General features: G+C 39.6%; 2 protein-coding genes across 2 annotated transcripts; both read left to right on the top strand.

The window, feature by feature from the left end:
* Positions 1 to 1,000: 1,000 nt before the first annotated feature.
* g6pc1a.2 (glucose-6-phosphatase catalytic subunit 1a, tandem duplicate 2) lies at positions 1,001 to 3,656 on the top strand (the record flags this gene model as incomplete). The annotated part of the gene is made up of 5 exons (XM_084078287.1): positions 1,001 to 1,233; positions 1,612 to 1,721; positions 1,971 to 2,091; positions 2,816 to 2,931; positions 3,154 to 3,656. The coding sequence occupies 5 exons, from the start codon at positions 1,001 to 1,003 to the stop codon at positions 3,654 to 3,656; spliced, it is 1,083 nt and encodes a 360-aa protein (XP_083934413.1).
* Positions 3,657 to 6,513: 2,857 nt separating this feature from the next.
* LOC311060389 (uncharacterized protein) lies at positions 6,514 to 11,314 on the top strand. Its single transcript, XM_084078561.1, has 2 exons — positions 6,514 to 6,846; positions 9,529 to 11,314. Exons 1-2 carry the CDS (start codon positions 6,642 to 6,644, stop codon positions 10,665 to 10,667), a joined length of 1,344 nt encoding a protein of 447 aa, XP_083934687.1. The 5' UTR covers positions 6,514 to 6,641; the 3' UTR covers positions 10,668 to 11,314.
* Positions 11,315 to 18,188: the final 6,874 nt, after the last annotated feature.

Here is an 18,188-nt window from a genome sequence, read left to right as displayed (position 1 = left end):
ACCAAACGTCTAAAGGTTTGCAGAGATACAAGTCATGTATCTCTGTCATTTATGTAATACTTGATGTCACATGTAATGCTAGCTGTTACTGTACAGTATGTAAGGCCAAAGCATTTTAACTTTAAACATTTCATTTATTTCAGCTACTTAGGCTACCCCCTTCCCTCAAGAGGCTTTGCCTTTTGCCAGGCCACCATTGTAAAGAAGATGTTCTTAAGGATTGCCTGGTTAAATAAAGGTTATATAAAAGAAGAGAATAGTAAAAGAAAGAAAAAAGAAGAAGAAGAAAATCATTATTGTGAGTTTTAAACTTGACCATTTCCAGGTGTATGCCTAACAGTGTAGGGACAATGTTGATTACAAAAAGCTAGCTAGTAATGTTGTCTTAGATAAATTACAGTACTTTTCCGTTCGTAAGAGACAAAGAACAGCCCTTAGTGATCTTGTAGGATAGGATAATTCCTTTTAACAGGTCGTTCATGAAAGTCCTTGCGGTCTTGTTTCCAATGAGAACCTGTGAGCAATTAGGGGTTAAGAGTCTTGCTCAGGGACAAATTTCATTTCATCGACACATATGCTGGCGTGGCCGGGAATCGAACCTGCGGCAACCAGGGCCTCTGGCTCCCTAGGCGGGTTCACTAACCACTCAGCTATGGCCCAGTTATACTGTAAACTGTAGGCCCATGTGGTCGGATTAACTTGGACCTTTATCAATCATCAGTAGACTTCCTTTGGGGGCATTTGAAATTTTCTTCCTGCTATTTTTTTCACGTGTTCGTGAGATCTGTCTCTCAGTGACAGCACGCAACATCCCAAACTCCCCAGTCTCCCTGTGTTTTATTACACATGTGCAAGGTCCAAAGATCAGTTGTGCATGCGTTTGGGTGATGGGTCCCTCCAGTATAAAAAGCCTCTGGGTTATCTCCCGCATCGTGACAGTTCTGTCTACTCTTTCTCCCTTGACACGCCACTGAGAGTTCCCACCGGGAGCGGTGCTAAGATGATTAACACTATAATGGATGCCCTGCAGGGCTTTGGGGTGAGCACTACACACTACCTGCAGACCAACTACAAAGACGCCCAGGGCCTGTTCCTCTGGGTGTCATGGGCAGCAGACCTCAGGAACACCTTCTTTATCTTCTTTCCCCTTTGGTTCCATCTGCGCTCGACAGTGGGCATCAAGCTCATCTGGGTGGCTGTGATCGGCGACTGGCTTAACTTGGTATTCAAATGGTGAGTCAAAGTAATCACTTCTTTCTCCCCGAGTCTATTCATATTTGTATTATGTTTAGCTGAACAATGCTGCAGAAATTATCGTATACTGTTAGGTCACCGGTTTCCAAAGTGGGGCCCACCAGGGGGGGCAATTGCAAAATAAATAAATAAATAAACACACACATTGTTGTGCCAGTTTCACAACTTTCAACCTGGTGTCCCTATTTTGGGCATGTCATTATTGTTGGGCATTATTGTTGTCAGCCTACTATTTGGGGGTCCATGGGTGCATGATCGTTAAGGGCCATCATTCATGAAAACTATGGCTTGTTATTGAAACTGTTAGGCACTGAAGGGTGCAGTTTAGTCACTATATACTCCTGTTAATCTCTTTAGGATTCTATTTGGGGAGAGACCTTACTGGTGGGTGCATGATTCACCGTACTATGCCAACACCACTGCTCCTCATATTGAACAGTACCCTATGACATGCGAAACTGGACCAGGTAAGAACTGTCATTCACACATGCACTTTTTGCTCTTTAGTCCTGGTTTACTGTACTTGCTTAAGTTAACTAGTGTCCAAATAGCATAATTCTTAAAGCAGTCTTCAAAATGGTTGTTGATATAATTGTCTTTTCTTAAATATCTACCGTGGCAAAAATAAGGTTTGAGTTGAGTGCCATGCCTAAACAAAAAGAAGAGAAATCAACAATTCCAACTACTTAGCCATCTACCCATGTCTGTTTCTGCAGGCAGCCCATCCGGCCACGCAATGGGAGCTGCAGGTGTCTATTACACATTGGTGACCGCCATACTGGCCATTTTGACCAGCAAGAAGAAATATTCCAACAAAAAATCCACAGACAACAGCTGGTGAGTTCCAGAACCAGCTCTGGCAGTTCTACGGAGCTGCACTCTTCAAACTCCTACTATCTCCCCTCCATGACGTTAGCGTTGTTTACCATTTTCCTTTCCGAGTGCTTATCAGCCCAGACGTCCTATCTGTTCAGCACAGTGGTTGATTATTGACATACCTTGTGAATGTGGGGTGTTGTTGCAGCGTTATACATGTTGTGTCATACTGTCAGAGTTGGATCTGGGTTGGATTTGCTGAGGGGGGGATCCATGCCTCTGGTCAGGCTATATTGAATACATGCATTTCCTTTTGAGAAATGTACACTGTCTGATATGTTTGACATTATCACAATTTAATTAAAAATGTTAACCACGTTAACCCGGACCTCTCTATTTTGAGGAAATTGCCCAATTGTCTTTATTCAAATATAGACAAAATATCATATCTAGTACAAGCTCCCAACATGTCACATGGTAAAACAAATTGCTTATAGGCAATTTACACTATTTGTCATACGAAAAAATATATAAATGCCCCCCTCTATTTTTTTATATTTTTGTTTACCAATCTAACCCTGCATATGCATAAGAATTTAGATGATAACAGTGATATAGCATTGTTATGACATCTGATGGTTACATTTTTGACTGTTGCTAACAAGCCATGAGAGGTTTTACACTGTATTGTTTTTGTTTTGTTGAGAAAATGATTTTGCCACTCATTGGGTCTGTATCTCGGCAGGTATCTGAAGCCCATTCTGTGGTCAGTGTTTTGGGGTGTCCAGGTGTGCGTGTGTCTCTCCAGGGTCTTCATTGCCGCTCACTTCCCCCATCAGGTCATAGCTGGTGTCATCACAGGTCAGTCCAGTAACAATCATCAATTGGGTGGCCTGAAACCCTTCTCGCGATATCCTGACCCGTATCATGATTCTGTGCAGAATGTTGTTGTTTTTTCAGTTGTCTGCAGTGAGACGAAATACATTTTCTGAAGCCTTGTCTAAGTTGTTTAATATTCTCTTCTACTGTTTGGCAGTTGTCACATGATGCTCATGTGTTCTGATGTGATTCATTCTATCTCAGGTATGATTGTGGCCGAGGCCTTCAGCAGAATCCAGTGGATCTACAGTGCCAGCATGAAGAATTACTTCTATGTCACCCTCTTCCTGACCTCCTTCGCTGTTGGCTTCTACCTGCTGCTCAAGTCTCTGGGTGTGGACCTGCTGTGGACACTGGAGAAAGCCCAGAAGTGGTGCATAAAGGCAGAGTGGGTCCACATGGACAGCACCCCCTTCGCCAGCCTGCTGCGCAACATGGGGACCCTGTTTGGCCTGGGCTTGGGTCTGCACTCTCCACTCTACACCGAGACCAAGAAAAGCAACAGCACCCTGGTCAAGGCCGTGTGTGTCATCAGCACCCTGCTCCTGCTGCACCTGTTTGACTCCTTCAAGCCACCCACGCACACCGCTGCCCTCTACTACCTGCTGTCCTTCTGCAAGAGTGCCACCGTGCCCCTGGTCACCGTCAGCATCATCCCATACTGCGTGGACAGCGCCCTGAGCCTGCAGAACAAGAAGAGCTCGTGAGAGGAGCACACGAGAGCTCAAGGCACAAACCGATGAAACGGGAGCCTGCATGTGTCAGGTCTGACCCAGGTCCGCATGTGGTCTGCGCTCTGCGTGTGACAGGTTTTGGTCTTCCCGAAACGTTTTGCTCTGGTGCTTCATGAAAAGATACACAGTAATAATATATATCTTAGTGTTCATTTCATTCTGAAGAGTGTACAAATGGAACTAAATGGACCCTTGTGGACCTGTATACCCTATTGTACAAATGGAACCAAATGGACCCGTATGCAACCCGTATACCCTTGTGTACAAATGGAAGTTTTGTTCCATTTGTACACTCTTCGGAGGTAAATTAACACTAAGAATTTTACTGTCTAGATTGTCTGGGAAACTGACACACTGGTATCGTTTGGACTCTCGACACCTGTGCTTAGGAATTCTGACAGCGAGCAACAAATGTACACAGCATGTACAATGGCACTTATCAAGAACCCATGGTTTGACTTTTGTCTTATATACTGTAATTTATGAATGGTTTAGGATTCTCAAGGATTGGATCAACACATTGGTCCAGCGAGTGCACGATTCTTTCATTGTAAAGGGAAAGAGCAACTTTGCTCAGGGCTTTGACATGTTATTTCATCTTTTTTTTTTTAAAGGTTACTATTGAAATTGTGTTGAATTTATTTAATAAAAAAGGTTTAAAATATAAGAATTGACTGAGCACTGAATTGACTACACCATGCACTCACTGGAATGTAGCCTATAATATATACTTCACACAGTTCCCTTATCATCCACTCCACCATTCATTCATTCACTATTATTTTGTTTTTGGCCCAAAACATACTGCTGCCAAAAAATACTGTTGTTCCATATGAATGTTGCACATGTACACAGGTGCAGTTCAATCCTAATTATTAAATAACAATGAATTTGAAAACGACATAAAGAAAAATCTTGAAAGCATGAATGCACTTTTCCAGTCATGTCTCAGAGTGTTTATGTGTTTCTGTATTTAAAATGTAATGGAACAGTCAAGAAATACATTTAAAAAATCCACATCGGAATGGCATGGCTCCAATGTGGTTCTCCAATCTCTGACTTCATGTGGCCTATGACATCAGTCATCGATTATGTTTTTTTGATTGATTGAATACTTTTTTTGTCAAACAATGTAAACAGCACGGAGTACAGCAAAAACATTTAGGCTAAAATGACAGCACAAAAACGTCCTGGGGACTTAAGTTGTTTTCATTATGGTCCTAAGTATTCAATTCATCAACAGAGCATGGCTCTGGGGAATTATAGCTGTGTGCGGACTCTTCATTTTCATGTTATTATCTTACATCAGTTATACACTGTCCTCCCCTTTTTTGCAGCCTCCAAGCAGACTGGATCCTGATCCCTGATCAATGAACTGTACGCTTCCAGGCTCTGGAAGCGAGTGTGCATCTCTGATACCTCTCATCCACATCACAATCTCTTTGTAGCAAATCCTGACAATCAAAATCAAAACAACCAGGCTCATTAACAGCTTCTTGCACTATGCAGCTGAACCATATATCAACCGACAGTAACATTTGAATATAAGGAAGGTTCTGCTTGAAGTGTTACACACATAACACTTCTTGTTCTTGCTATTTGAACTATGTAGCCTACCTACCAAGTGCGTTATATAATTGTGTAGAATACCCTGTCTGTGCAATATTGCATATTTCCAACTGGTGTGTGCAATATTGTAGATACATGCCGCCTTATGCCATCACTGCATATACACTTACTGTCTGCCTGCACTTCTTTTACCATCAATGCACACTTTTATTATATTTCACATTTGATATGGATTTCTTTATAAATAACACATTATGTGTGAATATTAAATCACAAAACAATTACAATGTAGCCATTTTAAGCAGGCAATCTTATTCTTCCAAGTGCAAAATCAGAAAAGGCATAAACCCTATAGTCAACAAACGACAGGGTAAATAGTCACATAATATGTTGAGTGCAAAGAGAGATTGAGGCAACGATGGTATGGATTGGATGAGGATTTTTTTGTTTTTATTGTTGTTGTCTACGCCAGGCCGAAGGCATGGCCGAGACTACTGTATGTTTTGCACTAAGTAAGCCTTGCTTGAAATCTCCTGTTTCTGTAGCGTGAGGAAGCTTGATGTAGTACAAGTACACCCCCTGGACCATAGACCGTAAAAAAATAGCCCTGGACATGACGCTAGTATGTCGCAGGGACTTACCCCCAATCCAACCCTTGATGCTGAGTGCCAAGCAGGGAGGCACTGGGTCACATTTTCTGTGGTTGATTGAAATTTTTATTAGGCAAAACAAATGTAAAACATCACAATTACATTTATAATACTTTGTCTAAAATGTCTGTCCAAAAAAGTTTGTTTCCATTGAGGTCCTTGGTATTGCTTGATTATATGTATTATATGGCCACCAGGAGGCTTATTTTTGCAAAACTTAAAATAAAGTAAAGATGACATCACGCAAATCAGTACACATTATCTCTATAGTCAAGTGATCAAGACGGAACCGTTTTGATCACTCAGTTTTTTCATATTTCATCCTGATTGGCGAATTCCGAACATTGCTGTCTCATAATAACCTACCTGACCTGGCGGAGACCTGTGCTCCGAGGAGCACTTTTTCTAGTCGCTGCATGTTGTTTTTCCCCAATCATGTTTTCCCAAATCGTGCAATTCCTAAAACGAGATGTGGGGGGCAGCAATGCAACATCGGTGCGGTCTAGTCTGCCGGAAGTACAAAAGAAGAAGAAGGAGTGCGCTGTTGTGCTACCGGAAGCAGAAGGCAAGGCTGAGAGAGTTATTCGCTACTGTCTGCTAGCGGAACACAACAACACAGCGCATTGAGCGCTAGCAGAGACCAGAGAGAGAGTCATTTGTTTCAGTCAAGTTCCGACCGTGTGTTGGTTCGATCCGCACTCTCATTTCGTTTTATTATATCACACTCATCTTAATAATAATGGAGAAGTTGGATTTGCTCAAGACCCTGGTAAACGAACGGCTTTCTATAGCCGCCGAGGAGATCTACGGCATGGGTGCGAGGATCATCTGGGAGGTTGAACACCAGTACAAGGGAGAAGTGTCTCGTTTGCAGCAGGAAAACGAGCGCCAACGCAAACTACTGGATGCCATGTTGAAACCCGACGTTCGTTTACAACGATCAGGTTAGCGTGTTTTACAATTGTTAAAAAAATGTTTTACCAGTGGTTCTCAAATATTTACATGTCATGGACCCCCAAATTAATATGTATTTGTCGCCTAAACCCCATCTGAAAATGTTTTGTGGCAGGGAACCTCGTACCAAATGTGTTAACTTAGAATGTTTTAAAACATCTTCCAAATACTTTTTACTTAAAGATTGCGTCGTGGGCTTGTAGATTGGCTGTTTTCAAATAGCCGATGTATACAGTATATATGTTTAAAGGGGAAATCCACCCATTTTCAATATTTAACTATGTCATTAATATAGCATAAAGAAGTTGTGTGGAAATAAGAAAAAAGTTCCCCCCTTTCTGTGTTGCCTTGAAATGGAGGATTGATTGTGGGTTTAACATTGCAAATTACAACATGATGACTCATCATGTTGTAATTTGCAATGTTAAACCCACAATCAATCCTCCATTTCAAGGCAACACAGAAAGGGGGGAACTTTTTTCTTATTTCCACACAACTTCTTTATGCTATATTAATGACATAGTTAAATATTGAAAATGGGTGGATTTCCCCTTTAAAGTGCTCATGTGGCCTACGTTGATGCTTTTGGGCTTGTTTTCCTAGACCTGGTTGCTTATTTCTCTCGCAAAATCTGGCAACATTGGCGAGAATGCTAAGCACGAGTAACAACACGTTGGCTCTGTTGCGTAGTTTTTACATTGAAGTTAAGAGAACTAGCTGTATATTTACATTCAAGGTCAACTACGAAACTGCTAGCAAACGTTATTTGGAAAAAGTTGCCTATAATTTAGATTTAGAAGATTGAGAAGTGCTTTTGTTGTTTAAATGCTAACTATCAGTAAGTAGGCCTAATGCTAACAATCCACATGGCTAGGCTAACCCGCCATTTCCTGTGTCCTTACAAAGTTACAACCGTTTATGGCCCTCCGTTCACTACTTTTGTGTTTATCTATTTTTGGTATACGTTTATTTCGACGGACAGCGCATATTAATGAACACCACACATACAATTCCGTGTAAATACACCGGTTTTAGCTAGTTTGTTAATTTCCATCCGTAGTCCCCATACAGAAAGCAAGCAACAATACAACAAAGATCACATAACAAACATCACTGAGAGGGTACAAAAAAACGTCAGTAAAAAGGCCAAGTTTTGACCTAAAATACAAGAAACACAAGTACCAACATAACAATATGTTTTACTTATAGCCATGTGTTTAAAAAAAAAACACTTTTACTTATCCTTAGGATAAGGAAAATACCACGAGGTAAAGGAAAAGGAATTACCTATTCATTTATTAGAACATATGAAAAGACTTCTCTACTGTGTACTCTGAAGAAGATGGACTACAGAAAGTCTTAATGTAAAAAAGCAATTTAATAGGCTAACAGTCACAAAAGTGATAAATGGTGTGTGTTGAGAATGTTTGTGCACACTCACCTTTCTGTCCACTCATATTGATTGCCATTTGTATTGATTGTACTAGGTTGCGAGGTTTTCAATGCAATAAGTCCTAAGTAGGGAAGTAATGTTGACATTTTGGTCGGTAACCTATTTCAGTGTATCGTGCATCCGAATAATAGTATTATTGCATGGTCAAATCGGGCCATATCCATATTGAAAAACAAGTTTCCACCTACGTTTACCTCACATCTGTGTTATAGACCTACAGTAACTGTTATACTGGGTGCAGATGCAGACTTCTAAAAAACAATGTATTCTATTCTTTTTACCTGATGTATTAGGCCTTCTGATGCAGATATTAGTTCAAACGACATAAAATATGTGTCAAAGACACTAGGGCTCCCCCTCTCCTAATAAACAGAGTAACTCTTGAGTTCATTTTCAGTTCCACCATTTTAATTAACTTGCCAAACTAAACTGCCTATAAATAAAGACAAGGATACTTATCAGGGATGTCACCTTCCTCTACGTGTGATGTAATCACTGAGCAAATCCATTCTGCCACCTGTACAGTCAACTTTTCAGAACTTATAATTTAAAGTATTTCCAATTATTATATGACAAAATAAACTGATATTGTCTAAATATGGACTGGTTTGTAAATATCGGAAGTTGTCCCTTATCTGTTGCCCTAATCTCTATCTTTAACTTGTGAGTGATCTTTTTATTGGCTTCAATTATGGTTATATTCATGTATGTTGAAAATACAAAAAACTAATCCCCAAATCTGACAACTTCATTTGCAAAAGAAATCTATATACGTAGAACCTAGTACATGTGTTCGACAATAACTGCATCATGTTCCGTTTAACATCATAATATATCTTTAACATAACAATCCAAATGATATCCCGTAACGTTAACTATGGAGCACAGAGCAACATTTGGGTGAGCACGCATATTATGGAGATGCGAAGGAGACCACAAACTCATATCCAAGCCCTCGTTGCTTGTGCTGCGGGGCTAGGGTTCACGTTATAGAGCTTTTTATTATGTATATTAAAATGACCTTAATATCTGCGTGGGAAAAACAATTGGTGATTTTCCCTTCACTCGGAACAAGCCTTGTACTTGATGATATGGAAGCAGTTTGGTCGGTGCCATAACAGTCTAAATGACATTCCTAGCCAGCCCAGTAGTTGTTATGATCCAAACCATTAGAGCTAATGGCTAGCTGTTAATATACATTTTCTTTTACGCCTTCTAGGACTCCCAGAGGAGCAGGTTTGCTCCGAGAAGAAAAGGGGGAAACACTGTGTGGGCCAGGAGGTCTTTCAGCCACCAGAAAAGGAAATGAGACCGGAGGACCCAGAAGAAGCTGACAGCTCCGAGCTAATCGTGAAAAGTAACGTGGAAGAAAACACCCCACCACTACAGTTACACCTATATTCTGATGGAGAGGACTGTGAACAAACAGATGATGAAGATGAGCACCTCTCCACACTGAGTAAGGTCAGAAAACAGTGGACGCGAAAAGACACTGGTGCGTCGGTGGAAGAACAAAGATCACCTCTTAAGGTGTTGAAGAGTTGTGAAGAGCCACCAAAAGACACCGGTACGTCGGTGAAAGGTAATAGATCATCTGTGAAGAAGTTGAACAGCTCAAGAAAGCCAAAGCGCAAGCAACGTAAACGTAAACAATATGGTGTTTCTTCAACAGCTCTGGTTTGTAAAGTGTGTAAGAAATCTTTTGATACTAAGAAGATTCTTCTAGGCCATATAAAAGAGCATTCAAATGATTGTGGGCTGTGTGGCCAAGATTTAGAGCCTACAGAGACCTTGAAAGTTCACCTTCAAGGTCACAGGACATGTGATGTTTGTGGTAAGAAATTTAGTAAGTTTATTACTCTGGCAAAACATATGAGGAGCAGCCACACAGGGGGAAAAGCTTTAACCTGTACAATTTGTTGTAGAACCTTTCGTAAGGAAAATCTACTGCAGTCACACAGCAGAATACATCGGGCAGAAAAACCATACAGTTGCACAGTTTGTGAAAAAAGCTTTCGCCACAGTACTTCATTGGATAAACACAAGAGAATTCACACAGGAGACAAATCATTCTCCTGCAAGATTTGTGACAAAAGATTTCGTCAAAAGACTCACTTAACCAAACACATGACAACGCACACAGGGGATAAGCCATTCGAGTGTACCATTTGTCATGAAAGCTTTCGTCTGAAGGGAACGATGAAAAATCACATGTACAGGCATGCGGGCGAGAAAGCTTTTCCATGTTCAATTTGTGGTAAAAGGCTTGCTCGGTTAGACAGCATGCTGAGACACATGAAACTTCACGAAAGAGAACCAGTAGAGTCAACTGGATCGGACTGCGTAGGAAGTCCTTAGTGGGGATTGATTAAGATTAAAGTTATGTTTTGACCCTCAGTTTTTTAAATAATGATAATAACATAATTTAGCCTATAGACAAAATCCTTAGAAAACCATAGATTTAGAGTGAGGATTGCATCCATGATAAAGATTGGGTCCTCACAGGGTGCAAAATAATTTAGCCAGCCCCTGCTTGAAAGTTTGACATATTCACACATTTGCTGACCATAGTCTAGTCATGGTCTGTTTCAAAGCAGTTCATCAGTTTCAAAGCAGTTCAAAATTTGTCAGTGGTTTTGAAGACTGATAAAAGCTAGTAAATGGCAGGCTTCTTGGCAAATATTATTGGAATTACTTGCATTAGGGCTGTCTTCTGTTATCCTATTCAAGATGGGTAAAAAAATGCGGAATGCTCGAATCCTAAATAATGCTTAGAATAGGAAAATGCGTTACTGTTTCATAACTGATACGTCATCATTTTTTGTTAATTTGACTGTTGATGCAAGTACTGGGCCAATTTCTTTAATAAATATTTGTATTTGTGCGCTGGCCAGCCACAGTAGGGATGTGACATAAAATCAGAAATCAATTTGATTATATACAGCGTAAAGTTTGTATATCCCATGTCTATGTCCATGTCCATGTTGGTTCAACTCACAAGTCTGTTTTTAAATGCTGTAAAGATATTTGGTAACAAGTTCTTAATCCTTAACACCTAATTGCGTGGTCACAGAACCGCACATTGTGTAAAATGCTGCATGTGATTTGATTGACACATAATGTATAATGACAGAATTGACAGCCCTGGATTACACATTAGTGTGTAAAAGAGAACAGAGCAAGAATGAACAAGCTCATTTAAATTTTAGGTTGGACAATATTGACATTACTGTTAGCTGACTTTCTTGACATTACTGTTAGCTGAACATTTTCCATAGAATTCTGTAGTTTGTTTGTTTTATTGTTTTTACTTGTATGGCAGACACAGGAGAATTTCAGTGTGGTGACAATCACCTAGCAGAGACTTGAATCGTGATTGTGATAGAACACAAAATTATTGTTTATCTAGTTTAACATTACATAAAAAATAATAAACCGTAGGTAGGTGTGTTTTATCACCAAAATAAATCTTTGTGGCCATTTTTTGAGACATGGGATAGTGCTAAAAAACGGCTATCGACAGCCGTCAGCTATTATGGTTTAACCCACCAAATCTTTATTTACGATATAAAGCTGTGAATAGGCAATAGATGGTATGGTCCATGTAAGATTTTTTTATTTTACTTTCAATTTATGCATTTGTTTTTATTTGAAGAAGATAAAGTCACACATCAAGCAAACCGATTAGGATCATCCAGACAATTGATTTGGTGTTAATAGCAGGAAAGCTGTTTGAGGCAGACTCTGCTGTCACAGTATGCCTTGGGGCGCACACTAACTGTATATTTGTTACATTATTGTATATGCTATTTGAGTTAGGACATTTTTACGTTTATTGTGATTTAATGTTGATGAATAATTACAGTGGTTATAACCATGGGCAGTGGGGAAGATTGCAGTGAGCACTCCCCTCTCCATCTCTTTGTTATTGCAAGATGTGGTTTGTTGGAGCCTTTGAGAACCTGAAATAAACTGCTTTCCTGTATCAAGAAGTTGTCATGTCTATTCCTGGGAATCTTCATCCCATTAGTCATTATTTACAATATATTTTTAAGCAAATTACATCTGAATTGCTTGGTCATTTTTTTTGGGATACTAATCCATTGGTCTGCTTGACAACAAATCTCTCTCAACACGTGTAATGTATGTAGTTCCTCAATAGAAAGCGCCTGACCCTGCTGGATTTTCTAAAAAGAAGAGGCTCTGAAATGTTTTATTCAATGTAATAAGACAATTATCAGGAGCAATTACATTTTAGTCTACTTGCCAGAAACAAGAACCTGGACTGTTGGATGCATTTTATGTTGTGCAATTTGCATAATTCACTGGACAATATTTCAGCAACTGCTTAGCCAATCCGATATGTAGAATATTCAATTTCTGACAACTACAATAGTTACATGTGTACAACAATGTGGTCCTTTGGTGCCACCTCACATAGTTTTTCTTTTTTAATAATTCTACCAAACTATTCTATCCAGAAATAAACATTTGGAGCTTCTAAAGAGAGGGTTCCCTAGGTGCAAGGTTTGTTATTTATAGACTGTTCATCAATCAATCATATCGTTGTCTTGGGTTAACCAATTATGTTGAGGGGTGTTGGGGAAGGAAATACTTATTTCAATTACATGTAATAAATCTGTTAAAAAAGGGTTATTGGGATATGACTTGAGAATTGCCACTAAATAATTGAGTTAAAAAGACTTAAGTAGGTTAGGGTGTGCTTTGGCTGATGAACTGAAAGTTGCAGAAAGGGGGGAAACTATATATTGGAGAAGATGAGACTAAATTGGATGCTCCTCCTACAAACAAAAGATCTGGGTGAGTGGAAAGCCTAGTGACACTGAGTATTAAGCAATATGTTCTCCCTCTAAAAATAAAAGTAAAATGTATGATGATGCAGTGTTGAGGGAGGAGGCTAGCTCTCCTTCTAAAGCTATGGACCAGAGCTAGGAGGAGACTAGAGACTAGCTCTAGAACACTAACGTCGGGTGATATTCACCCACACAATTATAGTTGTGTGCTTTTCATTGTGTTGCTGATGTCTGAGGTGGGTGGGTCCTTGGGTACCTTCTTCAGACTGCTCAGTGACATTATCGAAGGTAGGCTACCCTGGTAGGTTACCCTGCCCACATCCCTGGTTTTTGGGTGATTTGGGGATGATTGGGTGATTTTCCTTGTGCCTTCACTGGACAAGGCTCACATGTCCCAGGAATGGCTGGACCAAAGAAGAAGTTCCCAGCTCCATTATTTATTTATTTTAGGAATTCTTTGTTAACAATTCCCACATGATGTGATAATATTCAACGTTAGTTATTCTAGGGCTAGAGAGACTGAGCCATGGTAGGCTAATAGGGATTAGGGAGTAAAGGGGTTTTGATGTTTTTGTTGTTGCTGTTGTTTTTCGAGCAATTCCTAAAATGAAACACAGGAGGCAGCAATATAACATCTATATTATGTACCTAGTCTGCCAGTAGAAAAACGTTTAGCTGCCACCGGAAGCAGAAGTCTGATCGTAGCAGCTCCGTTCTGCTACAGCTTGTGTAATCAATCCATCAATCATGTAGTTCCATCCACTCTCTCATCACGTTTCAATTTCGTTCATCATCGTCTTCTTCATAATGGATAAACTAAATAGGCTAAACACCTTGGTCAACGAGCGTCTTTCTGTAGCTGCCAACGAGATCTATGGGGCAGCAGCAAGGATCATCTGGGAGGTTGAACACCAGTTCAAGGCAGACGTGTCTCGTTTGCAGAAGGAAAACGAACGCCAGCGCAAACTACTGGATGTGATGTTGAAATCCGACGTTCGTTTATACAGAACAGGTTCGGTAATACTGCAGATAATTCACCGATGACTTAATATTGGTTTAGGCCTGTATACAGTGGTGTAAAGTAACTAAGTACATTTACTCAAGTACAGTACTTAAGTACAATAGAGCGAGGTATATTTTACTTTATTCAGTATTTACACATTTCTATAGTTTTACTTCTACTCCACTACACCTCAGAGGAAAATATTGTACTTTTACTCCACTTCAATGATATGAAAACTTAAGTTACTAGTTACTTTACAGATTTTGATTATTATTACTTTTTTATTTTATTTTATTTTTTGTTGATATTTTGACATTTCACTTTCAAAAAAACTTTTGGTGATTGTATCGTCTACTCAGGCTTTTGTGAGCCCCGCAGACAGTTTTTAAGTTTCTTGATTCAATATTTAGATATTAGATATTCATTTTATCAGACACGCCCCCTTCCTATACAAACCCATTGTAACTTCAAACTCAGATTCATCAAAAACACCCGTCTTTGAACAAGACACTGAACCCAACTGCACTCAATGAGCAGTTTTTGGTGCCTTGCATGGTTTCCTCTGCCATTGGTGTGTGAATGGATGAATGTAATGCACATTGTAAAGGGCCTTGGATAAAGACGCTATAAAATGCACCATTTGACATTTAACCTGGCCCTTTATACATTAAATACTTTATATACTGAGTTGCAGCCACATCACTCTCTGTTTGGAGGAGTAGGTTGTTTACATTATTGAACGGGTTGTACCTAATAAAGTGGCCACTGAGGGTATATTTAAATGTATTCTTTTCAATTACCCTCCTTACTTATAATAAATAATATCTATAAAATGTTGGGGGTGCCTAAAGTCAGATTTTATAGAATGTGCAAAATTAAGGCATAACTAAGTATACAGATACATTAGTGTATATATACATTGATGAATGCACAATGCATTGCGAGTGGGTACGCTTTTACAAATTGTTCAGCCCTACCAGCTCTAGCGGTTAATATAAAATGTTCTTTTACACCTTCTAGAACTCCTTCACCTCCCTGTCCACAGTGAGGAGGAGGTTTGCCCTGAGAAGCAAAAGGGGAATTGCTGTCTGGACCAGGGGGACTTTGAGCTGCCACTGAACTGTAGGAGACAGAAGGACCTAGATGAAGCCAGCAGATCCAAGGTGACATCACTGCTCATGAAAAGAAACATGGAAGAAAACTCCCCACCTCTACAAAGGGACATACATGCTGATGGAGAGGACTGTGAAATACCAAGAGACACTAGCACATCAGTGAAAGAAGAAACATCACCTGTGAATGTGTTGAAGAGTTGTTTAGAGCCACCAAAAGACAGTGGTAAGTTGGTGAAAGTTCAAAGTTCGCCTGTGAAGAAGTTGAACATTACATGGCACAGGACATGTAATGTTTGTGGTAAGAGATTTACTAAGTTTAGTGCTCTGGCAAAACATATGAGAGTCCAACACACAGAGGGTAAATCTTGTACAATTTGTTGCAAAATCTTTAGTAATGAAAAGCTACTGAAGTCACATATGAGAGTACATTCGACAGAAAAACCGTACAGTTGCACAATTTGTGAAAAAAGCTTTCGTCACAGAAGTACATTGGATAAACACGTGATAATTCATACAGGGACAAAACCATACAGCTGCACAGTTTGTAACAGAAGATTTCGTCAAAAGAATCATGTGACCAAACACATGACAACGCACACAGGCGATAAACCATTCAAGTGTACTATTTGTGAGGAAAGCTTTCGTCTAAAGGGAACAATGACAAATCACATGTTTAGGCACGCAGGTGAGAAAGCTTTTCCATGTTCAATTTGTGGTAAAAGGCTTGCTCGGGTGGATAGCATGGTGAGACACATGAGACTTCATGAAAGACAACCAGTAGACAGAAGTGAATCTGACTACCTAGAACCCCAAGGTGGAGCAGAGCAGAGCCCTAGTAGGGCTCCGCTGGATTAAAATTATGTTTTTGCCCTAAGGTTTTAAATTGGTAAATCACCACAAAACCATAGATTTAGAGTGAGGAGGAAAAATGTTGTAGGTCCTCCATCCAACGTGCTAAATGATTTAGGCATACAAAAATCCAGGTCCGGTAAAAGGGCTTCAATTAAACAACATGTGTTTGGTGTTGGCTTCTTGCCTTCTTTAGGGTGTCACATGGAAGTAAATTGTATTCCCTTCCACGAGCACCGGTGGTTTGAGGGATACCAGAAGCATTTGGTTCCATTGGTGCGCTGGCCAGTCCAGAGCGAAGGAAACTCCACTCTGTATGCCATATGGGCTCATGTAGCCGGTCATGGTGGATGTGCTGTTGTTGGGATTGGTGAACCTGTGGCTAGGACTTAGCTTCAAATGCTGCTGTTGGTTTCACTTGTTTTTTTAAGCTCAATACTGGAGACTTGTAGCTGCATTGAATTCTCAAGTCTGTTTTATATTAGGCGACTGATCCAGTGAGAAGGATCATAATATTTTCCACCTATTGCCTTTTCAATTAAGTGCACATGGTGTTTGTTCCCCCAGCTAATGCTGTCCACAGAACTGCACTTTACATTCTGTGCAGTTCTGCATGTGTGATTTTGAATTAGTGACCAAAGATGATAATAGATTTAATGACAGTTGACATTTCTGGATTACACAATAGTGTGTAACAGAAGGAAACAGAGGAAAAATGAACAAGCTAGTTATTTTATATGATCTATTTATTTTATCACAGTGATTCTGTGGAGAAACACATGAGAATTCGTACAGGCACAGGGGTTAACCGTACAGCTGGACAGTTTTTTACAGAATATTTCATCAAACACATCAACGCACAAAGAGAACAGACCATTTTATTTGTGTTTTTAAACAATGGTTAATTTAACAATAATATTGTAGCATCACTGGTTGTGCGAATGTGATAGAGACAGACTAGTATGCCTTGGTGTGACCACCAACACTTATTGTATATTGTTTTTATTGTGTTTATTCACAATTAATGTCGTTGATTTCATTTTGCGATTTTGTTTTGTCTCATAAATGTCATGACTGGTTACCAAACCATGGGCAGTAGGGGTGATTGCAGTGAGCACTCCCCTCCTAGTCCCTTTGTTATTGCAAGGCATAGAGTTTGTTGGAGCCCATTTGAGAATCTGAAATAAACCTTTTTCCTGTATAAAAAAGTTGGCTTGGAATCTTCACCCCACCCGTCATTACAATACATTTTAGTCTACTTGCCAGCAATGTGAAAATAGTCAACTGAAATCTTCCATTTAGAAACTGCTGGATGCTAACTTGTATTTCGTTGCTGTCGGTCAGAGACCTTGTATCTGCATATTTCGAGTTTTTGTTTTTTAGTAAATTAATGCTCTACTACTTTATCAAGCTCGCAACGCATCGTATGCATATGCGTTTTTAAAAAATAAACCGTTTTGGACATACAAGGTTTCCACCCGAAAGCGATGAAATGGTCAATTTGCACCTCACTTTAAATAGCTTAATCACCCACATGGATAATATTCAACAGTTTTTACCGATTTGGAGAATACTGGAGTAATTTTGAGGGTTATTGGGGAATATTGGGGAAAAACTGGTTTTAAAACACAAGTATACAAATATCAGAGCCAAAATCTGCATTAGTTACACAAAGTGTACAAAAATAAACTGTACTTAGTGTGGTCTTTTGCTAGCCTGGTAAACCATCCCGGTCACGTGAATTCACATTATCATTCACAGTCACACGACCGTAATGGTTTACCAGACTAGTCTTTTGCCTTTGGCGCCACGTCATATAGTTTTTTATCACTCTATCAAACTCTTATCCAGAAACATAGGTTGGAGGTCCTAAAAGAGAAGGTGCCTACTGTACGGTTTAAATTATAGAACATTATATTCATCCTATTATTTATTAAGTCTTAGGGTAAGCAATTATATTGAGGGGTATTAGGGGGAAAAATATTTATTACAAAAAATAAAATACTATGTTATTTAAAAAAGGGAGAAAGACTTGTCTTAACTTGAGAATTGCCACTAAATAAGTAACTTGAAAAGGCTTAGCAGTGAGTGTGCTTTG

The sequence above is a fragment of the Gymnoscopelus microlampas genome (assembly GCF_963454915.1).
Source record: "Gymnoscopelus microlampas genome assembly, chromosome: 14".
Lineage (NCBI taxonomy): Eukaryota > Metazoa > Chordata > Actinopteri > Myctophiformes > Myctophidae > Gymnoscopelus > Gymnoscopelus microlampas.
The sequence above is the reverse complement of the archived record's forward strand: the minus strand, read 5'-3'. Positions and strand labels throughout refer to the sequence as shown.